Source organism: Mesoplodon bidens (assembly GCF_964165515.1).
Source record: "Mesoplodon bidens genome assembly, chromosome: 16".
Lineage (NCBI taxonomy): Eukaryota > Metazoa > Chordata > Mammalia > Artiodactyla > Ziphiidae > Mesoplodon > Mesoplodon bidens.
The window spans coordinates 47,901,914-47,915,640 of NC_138173.1; the positions used below are offsets into that span (position 1 = coordinate 47,901,914).

General features: G+C 33.4%; 1 protein-coding gene across 2 annotated transcripts in view; it reads left to right on the forward strand.

Annotated features, from left to right (window-relative positions):
* Nucleotides 1-13,727, forward strand: part of ZFPM2 (zinc finger protein, FOG family member 2) — a 479,524-nt gene that overhangs the window by 98,755 nt on the left and 367,042 nt on the right. Inside the window, exon 2 of one of the 2 annotated variants that reach the window (XM_081258034.1) lies at nucleotides 5,130-5,288. The exons of the other annotated variant lie outside the window; for it this stretch is intronic. Within the exon in view, the coding sequence (XP_081114160.1) occupies nucleotides 5,130-5,288 (159 nt within the window). The remainder of the gene's footprint in view (nucleotides 1-5,129; nucleotides 5,289-13,727) is intronic. 2 annotated transcript variants of the gene reach the window in all.

Genomic DNA, 13,727 nt, shown 5'->3' on the forward strand with positions numbered 1-13,727 from the left:
CAACGGGAGAGGCCACAACAGTGAGAGGCCCGCGTACCTACCGCAAAAAAAAAAAAAAAGATATTAGTACTCTAAAGATAGAAATGTTCCTACTCCATAATGAGATGGGGAAGGATGCATTTTTGTGGTTTCTGCTTTTTAATTTAGAGTTGCATTTTTATTTTCCATTTCTAATTGAACAAACAGGCCATATTTGTACAGAACATATGAAACTAATAATCTTTCCTGTTAGAAGGGTTTTATGTTTTGTGTTTTATGAATACCATCCTGAAATTAACAAAGATATATGAGGCTAGAATACAGAGGATTTGGTAACGAGACATCCAATTTAAATATTAGTCTACTGCTGCATTTCTATCACATGTAGAGAATATAACATAAGTTTAGAATGGAAAATTCTATATCAATTCCCTCTTACCTGTCAACTAACATACAGCATACCTGTATAGAGTTTTGACATATTTGTGTATTACATATTAAACGTAAACCAGAATTTATTCCTAGTTTATATTTTCATATTTACTTTTTGAAAGGTAGCATTGCATGATAAATGTGGCCCAATTATTATGTAATAATTAAAGCATGGTATATATTATTGCTTAAATTGTCAGATCTGGAGATATCTTAGATATATTATAAGGTTTTACATACCTTCTTATTCCTTTATCTGAGTGGATCTTTTGCAAACAACTTTTAAGGAGCACAAAATAGGAGCTGGCAACTTGGAGACAATACACCATTTTCATTTTCATTAATTCATTAATATTTTGAGAAATTTATTTCATCACATGTATTCTTTGTTCTGTACATGAGTAAAATAATTTAATACAATTTTTTGATATAAGTTTTAATATTAATAATACTATCAGATATAAAAAATGATCTGAAATGGCATACCTTAAGAAGCACCAGAATAAAAAAGTGTGGGAATATTTCTGTATTTTTGGAGGAAACTCACCTAGCAGAATTTCTGAGCACACTGTGATGGATTATTGCAATTATTGGGAATGATAATATTTTAATTCGACTTTCTTCCCACCTGTCAGTTGCAATCAATGCTGCCCAGTATTCTGAAACCGTCTCATTTTGCTAGGTGGCTAGTCTTGTGCAGCCTCTAGAATGCTCAGAATATTAATGCATGGAGAGGAGACTGAATGCTCTCTATAGTTCCATTGTGACAAAGTGTTTGTCTTGTTTTAATCAAAAGGCATGCAAAACCTAACTAAAATAATTTATAATAAATTAATGCCAGTGAGTGCTTAAGAGAAAGAAACCCTTTTTGGGGATATTGCATAAGAACCATAGAATTTGGCATTTCTTTTCCTTCTTCATACTTGGCAATGTATATTAATTTCTGTAGGATTTAATTTCTTTCTTGGGTGCCTCATTCTGAAGTGCTTTGAATTTATATGAACAAAGACAGTCTGACATTTAAGTGAGGATTAGTCTAGTTTATAGTAGGCTACCAAGGTAGGAAGTTTTTTATCAAGACAACATACGTTGAAAGACATGTATATTTGATTTAATATTTATGATGTTGATCTTTATCATTTTTTGCATAGCCTCTTTGTATTGCTTATTTTAATTCTCTTTTCTTTTAATCCTTATATATCTCCTATATTTTTTCACTAGAAAAAATATAGGAGATATATTTTGTGTTTGTTTGTTTTGTTTTGTTTTGTCATCTAGCTCTTCCTCCAGTGGTTTTGGATGGGTTTCAGGGATTTCTTTAACCATCTGAAATCATAGCAATAATTTTCTCATAAATTTATTTATCTGGGGAATAGATACTCCTCAAAGGTAAATTAATTTATCTGGAAAGTGCTTCTTAACCATACAAATCCAATTCTTGACTTTCATTTCATTCAGTGATTATACTACCTTTGTATAGGGTAGGACTACTTAATCTTGAACTTTCCTTTTGTCCTTTACCAACTCCAGATCACTGAAACAACCACCAGATGAAAAATTCTCCCACACGTAGGCCCAGCTTTTGCAATATCACTTTTGGTACTGGATAACTAAGGCTTTATTGCACATTGGGAGGGTGATCGGTATTGTCAGGTGTTGTGAATCTGCGTGACACTTCTTAGCTTCAGCTTTATCTTTGGGGGGCAGAAGTAGCTATCATTCAAATGGTTCCTGAGTACCCAGTTGTCTCCCTTTCTGAAAACAGAAGTATTACTTTGCACCCACCAGAATCTTTCAGTAATCTGTATTATTCATCCAGTATAAAAGGTGCCTCTACATTCTGAGAGATGATTAACGGCATTATGTGCCCAACGTACAGCATCATTGTATTCATAGCTTTAGGCTGTACAGTTAATTATTAGCATTTTTAAAATCAGGTAAATATTTATATATATAAACATTGACTATTCATTCTCGTGAGTGTGTTTGAATATCTATAAATCAAAGGCAATTGAAGAGCTGAAATTCAGATTTCCTTACACTTGCCTGCCAAGTGGCCTCAATCAAAAGTAATTTTCTCCATGAGGGCACATAGAGCTCAGTCGTAAGCCTTTTCTGAGTAGATATTATTATTTGTGTCAAATTACGTGTGGTGATTTTTCTGAAGTGGACTTCTGTGCCCACTAACCCATACACAGGAGGTTCCTTCATTCCCTCCTTCACTGGTGCTACTAATTGTACTTGTGCTTCAAGTGTCTCTTACCTTTTAAAATGTTAGTTTATAGCCACCGATTATCTGTAAGTTTTCCAGTTCAAGAAACATGCAATATAGAGAGTAGGGTGAGATCTAATCTTAAACCATAAATACTATACATTTTAAGAGAAATCTTTTTTGCCAGAGCCTGATTTGATAGCATGGCTAAAGAAATGGTTAGACATTTTAAAGTACAGTAAATTATATCAATCTGACATGTGCTTTGGGAGAAATTATTAAATCATCTTTCTCTAGCCTGTTCTAAATATTGACAATGAGATCTCATGTATTTTGAACAATGAGCTCAATAATTTTTTTACCTTTTATTTGGAATTTTGTAGTTTGTTTTTGAAAATAAGTGCTTCTTTTCAATTACATGCTTTGAATTTCAAATTGATAGCCAACATAAAATAAAACAGCCCCTGGAATATAGAATACTATACTGTCAATTAAGATCTTATAATCTTTGATAAAAAATTATATGTGATATACAGGCCTTTTTTGACATGTTTGTATATGTGAATGGCTTGGTTAGACTTTTATTAAGTCTATATCAATGCTTTGTGGGTTTATTTTCTTTCAAATTTTCACATGAGATTTTCCATTTAATTTCTAATGATTTAATTTAATATTATACCGTTGGAGCCAACTTGTTAAGTCAGAATATTTTAAATAATTGTTCAGTTACCTACCTCACTGGGTTATTTTAAAGATTATATAAGAAAGTGCTTTGAAAGTCCTACGTGAGACACAAATGAGACAGTTTAGGTGTCTTTTTTTGACCAAACTTTTTATTAAAATTGTTGCTTGAACAAAATAAAAACATGGAAGATATTCTATTTTATTCCTCGTTAGACTTGCAATTATTAATTGAATTATTCAGATAACTGTTTTAGTGATTGTAGTCTTTTACCTTATTACTATTTTGTATGTTCCTTGCATGTCTTGCTACTTGACATAATTGTTTTAAAAGGTGAAAGATTATAAATTACTTGAAATAATGAATGAGAGAGAAAACCTAATATGAGACCCATGGTTTTGAATGTGGTTTGTGTTAAAACAGAATCTATGGTTTTTTAACGCTCCACCTGGAGTGGAAAAAAAAACCCCAACACATTACCAGAGTGTTTGGAATTAGGGCATTCTTTCTTCCTTAACATTTGTTATTTTGGAGAAAAGATGAAAAAATAAATTTTAAAAAGCACAAAGAAACTCTGTAAGAATTTTTTCTTGGATGTCCCTTAATTTCTATCCAAAGCAACTAATTCTCTCCATGAAAATGTGTCATGTGAATTCAGCCCTTTGGGAACTTGCTTTTGGGAAAACAGCCCATATATCACTGTGCTGTATGTACCTATTCCTGTTTGCTCACACAACATATGTGAAGATTGTAATAAATTCACTATTTTAAATTATTTATAAAATTTCTGCTTTGGTCCTGAAAATTTCTTAGCACATTTCCAAGAAGTAAGAGAAAGAGACTGCCTAAGCCTTTTAAGTATTTAGCCTGTCTGATTAGACTGCTGACATGAGTGACAATTAGTACAAATTACCATAATTGTGTTCTTTGGAAGAAATGCTACAGTGCTTCTTTACGAGCAAATGTGGGCTTCTGCTTAGTAAAATGAGTCAGATACTTTGATTCTTCTGGGCAGTCGGAAATTCACAATCGGCAGTGTGGTATTCCCACGTTGTCCACTTCAGATCCATCTCAACAACTATAGCCCTCCCTTTCCTTTCAATGAAATAGGTCCATTAATGTAATGCACCTCACTCTCATTCACTCTAAGGAAGTTGTATTTTTATTACAGAAAAAGTATCACATAAATACAAATTACATTTTTTCATTAGAAAACTACTTTTCATTTCAGAAAAAATTCAATTAATCATGAACAGGGTTATGCTTTCATCAGGGAGAGAAATATGTAATTTTTCTCCAAGCCTCAAACACATATAATGAAATCTTTTCTTGGAATCCACTCTTAAGATGGATTTTTAAAAGTATAGACTTTATTAAAATCTCAGTTCAATTAAAATGCATTCAATTACTTTAAATCTTTATTAAAATCTCAGGTAAAATTGTACAACAGTGTAAAAGAGACTTGTACTCTTTACCAGGCAGTTAATTCTAACAAATGAACATAAAGTGCACAGTTTTGCTCTTTAGGAGAGAATAAAAGAACAAGCTTTGGGCTTCGAGTTGGGGGTGGGGAAGGATGGGAAATGGAAGTTGCTTTCTGTGTAGTAACTTCAGGACCTGGTTTCCTTCCACTTCTTATCATAGGTCAACATTACTTGTTGATATGGATGTGACATTATCTTGTGTGAGTACCCTTGGTACTACATGGCCTAGCCATAGAATACATTTTCCTCACCATCTTAATCAAAAAGACCCTATTTAAGGATTTTATTTCACTCTCTTCTTTGGATGTTTTTTGGTACAGTGTCCCTGTTCTTTTTCAAGGGCCGCTAGAAGATGCCATTGAAGAGGAAGAAGAAGAATGTCCATCGGAGGAAACAGACATCATCTCAAAAGGGGACTTTCCACTGGAGGAAAGCTTTTCCACAGAATTTGGGCCTGAAAATCTGAGCTGTGAAGAAGTGGAATACTTTTGTAACAAAGGTAATCATTAATGGCTGGATGCGATATGTGAGTCTGTTTACTCAGATGATTTTGTATGGTTGAAAAATGCACTGATAGAGTGGAGGAAGAGTGTTGAGAGTGCGAATACATAATTCAACAGTCTGAAAATACATGCAAGATTTTTTTTAAACATACAATATTATTTTGAAGGATAAAAGAAATTTTATAATCCATAAACCATATTGTATATTTAAACACATAGTTTTCTATTGATTGGCAAATTAACTGTGAACATTTTCATGTTGGTTGACCAAATAACTATAATACATTTAATGTTTATTGTTTATCCCTTCAACAAATATTTACTGAATGTCAGTTTTTTGCAAGGCACTGAATTAGCCATTGAGGGTAAGAAGGGAATGGGCCAGAGTTCCCACCCAAGTTTCTAGCTCATTCCTTTTGAAAAATGATTGCCTTAACTGTTTGACATTGACTTTCAACATTGAGAATGGTGCTTTTTTAGATATTGTCAAATAAGAAAATACACGCTCTTTCTCTCTTCTAGATATTCTTTTTACATACTAACTTTATAACAGAAGAAGAACCTGAGACACTATATCTCTGCCTATTTCCAACCTTGACTTGGAGCCAAGTGGCCTTGCCAGTAACTATGTCCTCATTGGGCATGTATACTCATTTTTAGCTTGCTTTTTTCAAAAATGAGTTTAAGGTTTCTTATGATTCTTTTTAATTTCTTTATTTGATTGTTTTGCCTCGGCAAGTGAGATGGGTCTTCTGTACCTCCCACACCAATGTATAATTTCACAAGTGTTTGGATCACTTCCTTGGTTTAGAATAGCTACTTTTATTGATTTTACCATGGTTGTTTCCCAGAGGGCATGACTGTATGTCTGTATGTCTGTTTGTGTTTCTGAATGCACCGTTTTTATTTTTTAGGCAGACAGAGAAGTTATGTGGAGTGATTTTTTTTTACCTGTTTGTGTGAATTTGATGATGTGAATTGGCAGTCTGAAATCAAGAAAGCTGATATAGCTTCCCCCAAAACTGCTAATATGCATGCCTCAGTCACCAAATATACATTTGATACATATTATTAAAACCTCAGTATAACTTTCTCTTGATTCTGGTGTGTTAGAAACAAAAGAAGCCAGCCAGTTCCCATCCGTGTGGTCAGTAGAACTCCATGCCCTAAGACTGTGGAAATGGAATGGCAGCACCAGCAGTGGGATACATTGAAGTTCAGAAAAACTTTGACCATTAACTCCTGAAGACCTCAAGTGGCTTTGTAACATGGTCCTTGTCTCCCTCATCAGAGACTTTTGGTTGAAAACAAGAATGGTATGGACCAAACAGGCCTTCTTAGTTAGTAGTCACTCAGAGTTCAGGCCAAATTAGTATTTTCTCTTGTTGTTTTGGACGTTAGAACCATTTCTTGATGCTACACACCCACAGCAATACATATTAGAGCTGGCTGGAGAGGAAGAGTTTTTAAATCTGTTTGAAGATATCCCATTTTCCATCTTTATCAGGAAATATATCCTTTAGTGCATTGTATAGCACCTACCTTATGTTGGGGGATTACAATAAAAGAAGGAACCAGTAGCTAGAAAGTATCATTTATTCTTCTTGCCCTTGTCCTTAAAAGAGTGAGTGCATGGATTCAGACATTTTTGTCAACTTACTAATCCAGGGAGGCAGTAATGATAGTTATTATTAGGTGTATTTTACATTTTGGGATCATCATTGGTGATGGCCTGTATTTAAGAAAAGAGAACTCCAAGTTTTAAGTTAGTAGGTTCTTGGAAGAAAATAGACTTATGGCAGATGCTTATTACAGGATTACATAATTATGGTCCCAGAATAATAACCTCCATCTATATTAAACAGAGTCTTAACTCATGAAAAATAATGACAGGCCTTGAGGAACAACAACAAAAAAAGAACTGAAATACAATTATTAAGAACATTGTTCAGTGGATATTTTTAACTTTGATAAATAATTGGAAAGTTGAAAAATATATCAAAATAATATTTAATATATGATATAGATAATGTATTAAATAATATATAATTAGTTAATATGTTGTACAAATAATTCTCTAATGTTTAGTTTGAAACTAGAAAGTAATGATAGGTGGAAATAAGAATTCTAATTTTCACATAATATTTTTTAGGATAAATACTACTCTTACTATTTCAAACCACTGTTGCCTTATTTAATAGGAAAGGAATTTCATTATTTTACTCTCATAGAATGTGAGACCAGGGAATTCCCACTGAAGTAGTAGGAACTGGTGTGAAAGAGAGACAACTCTTTGATATGAATTGCAGCCCCTTGAGGTCATACAGGGATTCCAGGGATTCATTTTTCATTTAAGTTGAGTAACTATAATAGGAAGAGAAAATGTCCTCTCTGGAAAATTAGAATCTAATCTTTCTGCAGAAATTTACATATTAGTGTCAGTGACACATAATTATGTTTTCTTGCCAGTTGCAGGGAAAAAGATAGATAGGCATTAAAAGCATATAAGTATTTAAATGGTTAATGATGCCAGTGTCATGATTGAAAAAGCATGTAAGAATTGTTCTTCTGAAGAAAAATATTTTTAAGTTGGGATCACTGATGAAACATACTTTTTGCACATATTCTGAATCATTTATGACAACTTAAAAATTGTAAGTATATGTAAGAAAATGAATTGGATTACTTGGGAAGTTTCTTTGTCTAAAGATCTAGCCATGATCAAAATCTAGCAATGACACAGATGTTTTACTGGGTTCCAGGGGTAACATTTTTGAACATCAAATGCTTTTTTCTTATCAAACAAAGGATAGGAATTTAAAAACTCAAATCGCAAAAACATGGTTAGAGTATCTTGTTTTCCAAACAAGGTATCTTGACACATTGACAGAGAAGAGTACTGAGATACACATATAGTTACAATATATCTTCATTTATACTTTAGCAACTGTATTTTGTATAAAAGCAATCTATGCTATTGTAACTTTCCTTTTTCGAAAAGAAGAAAAGGAAAATCTCTACTCTGTAGAGACATAGCTTATCATAGGTAAAAGTTACTTCTTCCTTTTGAAATTGAGCCTTCTACATTATACAGGATGTTTTCAGTGTTTAGAATGACTCTTATTGTGTTATTTTTCTCAGTTCCACATGGATATTATCTATTCTCTTGTTGTCAGATGGGAAGGCTTTTTTTTACACGTCTCAGTGTCTATTAATATTAGTAAAGTTGCTAGTTATATTATAAAATGTGATTAAATGCGACCCAAATCACTCTCATAATGTAATATTCCACAGAAATGTCAAAAAATATTGGTCAGAATTTTGTCATCTTTAAATGTGTAGAATTCTTAATCATACAAATCTAAGCATAAATAATCACAATTAAAAATGGAAAAGATCACTTTAATAAAACCTTGTTATAGTCTCAGGCCTAAAATATGAATCTGACAATTCTGTTGCAAATTCCTGTTTCACTTTTTGCTTTGGGTTAGTTGCATATTTCATGTTTTTTATTTTTCATCTTTGAAATGAATGAAATGAATTATATTTATAAAAAGATGATATTTCAAAGATGCTTTGGTACTTTTAGATTTTAAGAATTTTAGCAAAGTGTAAAGCAATACTTTCAATTTGCATCATCCCCTTTGGTGCAGTGAGTTTAGATCATTTGGCATCTTGCCTTACCATATCTCAGAGAGGAAGGAAACAAGCAAGAATTATTTCCTTGAATTTGCAGATGACGAAGACATCAAGGCTGGGTCCATGAGTGCTACACATTTCCTGTGGTACTGGATTATTTGCTTCAGTGACTTTTGTCTGCCTTTATTCTAAACTTATAGAGTAAACATGGAAGTACATCAATATTGGTTTAGAGCTAAGCAAACTAATGTAAATTGAAATATAGGTGGTCTGGAAAGCAACCTGGGGAGCTTTTAGTTATGTCACTACTGGCAGGTGGGAACTCTTATACCTTAGCAATTCTTGGATAAACTCAAAGACAGTAAGTTTTATAGTGGGGCTGATATTGGAACAGCTCTAAAACGGGTTTACTATTATTAATTATTTGGAAGACTCTTTCCTCACTGCAATATTCAAGTTGTTAATGACTAAAGTAAATTAACATGTCTTGGGATACATTCCAGGAGGATGTCACAGGATATGTGAACAGGAAGAAAATTGTCAGGCCAGTATCACTAGGCTATTAGAATGTAATTCTATCAACAAGCAAACAAACAAACAAACAAAAACCTCCAAAGAAACTACATGTCAGTGAACTTTGAATTATCAATGATTTTCTGGAAAAGTTACCAAGGATCCTTACAAACTGGTCTCTGATGACATCATCTCTAAACAAAGTCTGAAAGGGAAATGATGTCATCAAAGTTGATTTTGGAAGAAAAACAAACCTTAATTCTAGTCCTACTATCTAGATATGGAGAATTGTCAGAGAAATCACTGGGTGTGGTGCTTTACCTAGAGAGATGAATTAATAATGTTAGAGCTCTTCAATCTGAAAAGATTGGGGTTGAAAAAGAGGGGCATAATGGAAAGCCATAAAATAAGGAAACATATAGTGTAACAATGGGCGTTCTCACCACATTCAAAAAGATTTGACCCTGGTAATATGCAGAAAGTAAAAGTCATATTTCTCCTTTAAAACAGCTTTAAAGTAGAAAAATGCAAAGCATCTTAAAGAAATTAGAAAAGAGCCTGAGTTACTCAGACTTGGATTTAGCTCTAGGCCCAGAAGTAATTAATACCAAACCAAAAGCAAACATAAACAGATATTTAATTAGGTTGGCAGAAGCTTCCAGTTCTGTTCAATAGATTGAATTCAATACAACTCAACTCATATATTAGGCATCTGCTATGTGTCAGACCCTCTTCCTGGTGCTGGGGATACAGCAGTAGACAAAAGTCCACCGCTACTCTTGAGATGAGAGAGAGATAATACACAATCAAACTCGCATTGTATAATATGACGGGTGATGTTGAACATTATGAAGAAAAACAACACAGTCAGGGTGATAGAACGCCATTGTGTGCATGTGCACTGCATGCTGTCAATAATTTATAAGGAGTGATGATAGGGTAGGTGAACTTTGAGTGGAGACCTGAGGGAAGGGCGTGAGCTTCCGGTACTCCAGAGTCAAGTTGGCTGTACCTATAAGGCTAATGTTGCAGGAAGCCAGAAGAGGACAGCAGAGAGCTGGGGGAAGTAAGAGAGGTGTGGCCATACCTGTGGAACTTCTAGCTCTAGGAATCTGTTGGATTCTTACCACCATGGAAGGCCTGAGTGAGCCACAGAGGAGAGTTGAGGTATAACTGGGAGAAAAGGCATGGTCATGACACAGTTTGTATATACCTAGAGGAGGAAGGTCTGCAGAAAGTAAAAGTTAAAGCAGGAAATGGAAGCAAGCGAATTGGGGAAGCTGTCAGGAGATACAGATAACTCCAATCAGAATCATCCCTTTAGCCAAAGGCTTGATGAGACTCCATCTGTAGCTCATTAATGTAGTTTACGGAAGAACAGTTTGGGGGTGTTTGAGGCTGATATGAATCACTTTGCTCCCTTCCAGAACACCAGAGCTGGGTATATGTTCTCTATAAATTTTCACATCCTTTAATCAGAAAGATGGAACAGGAGGCATGAGAATCAGAATCATCTCATCATTGTGCTTAACTATTCCTGCCAATAAGTTGCCAGACTCATTGGAATGTTCCTCTCCCCCACTTCCTTCCTTTCTTTCTATCATTTGTGTCATTCTGTAGCTTTGACTAAAAATTAAGAAATAACTGAGGAAAAGCCATATTTCTCATTGGACTATAATAAATTAAAGCCTGGATCACTGGCATTTGTCACCATTCCATGTTAAGTAAAGCCACAAAAATATTATCTAGATTCTTAATACTAGAAGAAGAGGAAGAAAAAGCACAGCTTCATGAAGATTTGGTTGTGGGAGTTAGTAACTGCTTATTTTTCACTTGATCCAGTGTCAAACGTTCATGCTATTTTTTTCCTATTTTCTTCTTTTCATTTTATTATTATTTTTCTCGTTCAGAAAATCTATTTACAGATATTTCATAAACCCTTTTCAGTCACTTTGGTTTCTTTCCTCCTCATTTATGCCTTTAATGACACGTTTTTGCTTCCTCTGATGCTTGGGCAACTGGAATCAGAATCTGCAAAAGGCAGCTCTACCGTACTCACTTTGAGTTCAATAAGGAAGGAGATCTGTACTGGCGACTTTGTTCCTTTTTCTTAACGGGATTAAGAAGCTGAGCTTTTTAAATTCTTGCATATAACACTGGCATTTCCAGGGTGTGTTTGGACCAGGGAGTTCAAAGAGAAGGAATAAAAAAGAAAAGCCAATATGACTTTGTTTTTTACCTTGCTGGAGGAGCTGTTTGTGCAAATCGCCTATAAGCTTATTGACCTGAACCTTTGACTCCTTGTTTTCTCTGGATTTGGCTGGAGTGGAGACACTGATGGAGCCCTGATAGAGCTGATTGAACAGCCCCCAGCTTTGCTTGGCACAGACCTCCCTTCCCTTCTCTGCCCCTCCCCCTCCCTCCACATGACTTTATTGTGCCTTGGCAAACCCTCTGTTTTCCTGGATCCAGTATGTCTTTTTTTAAAATTTATTTAAAAATCATTAAATTTTTCTTGCATAACTCATCGAACAATGCAAAATGGAAATAATTCTTTTTAGAACATAGAAATAGAAGCTATAATGGTCTCCTACTTTTATTTTTATCTCATAAGATTGGAAAAAGGAAGAAAACATTATGACATTGTGGTATCACTCTTCTGGCCATCTTAAAATCCCCAAAACATAGTTATGTTTGGATCAGTTTGATTTTTTTCTTAAGCCACAATTATTGAAAAAATGAAGGAGCATTTGAAGGCAATTTGTGCTTACAGGGAGTCAGCATTTTCTCATTTTTTTTTTTCTTTTGAACCAGAGGGTGTTCAAATTTTGTCCATGACTTAGTATTTTATTTGTAAGAGTCAGATCAAGCTTTATCTGTTTACCTTATCTTTGATCCCAGATATATCATTATAAAAATTTCAACAAAATTAACATGAGTGATTTTATGCAGTGTTGAAATGAGTCATGATGATATCATTTATATGAATCATGTATGATAATATATACTGCTTTTTTGCATATGATGAACTAAATTCATTGTTTTCTCTGTGAGCTGACCATTAACAAATCTCCATTGTGCAATCAGCTAAAGGCATTTTTTAGATATAGTAAAACTTGATAAAATATATAATTACATAATTATAATTTATGAAACAATTTCATATTGTAATACAGTGTGTTTCATTCTGCTTCTAGCTGACTATGTAAAATGTTAAGAGATATTTGCCTGTTTTAGTTATATCTTTATTTTATCAGCATTATTATTGTTTATAATAAAAATTGAAAATTAATATAAAGCCATATTTTACCATTTAGAGAAATTGTCTTTTCTGCTTTGTTGTTATGGTTTCTGCAAATGAGAGAACATTTTTTTACCTATAAAATTTAGTGTAAGTTTGTTGTTTTTCCTACAATGTTGAAATTCAGGAGAAAAGTAAGAATTTATTTAATCTCCTGTTATTTTATATATGTAAAGCTAAGCATCTGTATATTAGGAGACATCTGAATTATTGATTGACTTTTTCACTTTTAATCTAGTTATTTAATTAATCGTTGATTTTAGCTGAATACCATAAAGGGAAACTATATATTTTTAAGCCCTTTTATTGCTACATTTTCTCAGTGGTATTTTGGGTAGAATGAAGAGCCCATGTTACTGGAAGGAAGTAGTTTTGGTCAAGTAGTAATTATATAAATAGTTATTCTAAATTAAAAATACAGTTTTCAAGTTTATGTTGCTCAAATTAAAAAAATATATAAAACAATTCATGCAGATCTACACTAGTTTTCCAGTCATTTACATGTACTAACTCTCAATTTATTTTTCTATTTAAAGAAAATTACAAGTGTGAATAGCATTAGGGAAGCCTGAGAAGCTAATTTTAATAATATGGAATTAATATGGTTGACAACTTTGTATCCTACTTTTGGTCCCATAATAATTTGAGATAAAATGTTATTTTAGAGAAACTGATCTCTTGGAAGTAGCCATGCCTTTTCTGCTTTTTATTTTTAAACATCATAAATGATTTAAAAATATTTTCTTGTTTCTGCACTAGCATTTTTTAGGTTTAAATCAAATAAGATTTTCAAAGCTTTTAATCTTCTAATATAAAATTCATAGTTTCTTGTTAGTATGTAAAATTTCTCACAATGTTTTGATTATCATTTGAGAAGCAACAGGCAGTATTAAAGCATATGCCCTTCCATTACCTGATGGGACAATCTTTACCTCTGGTAGTGCTAGACACAGAATGTGTAAAGGGAAATGTGGAAAACTGC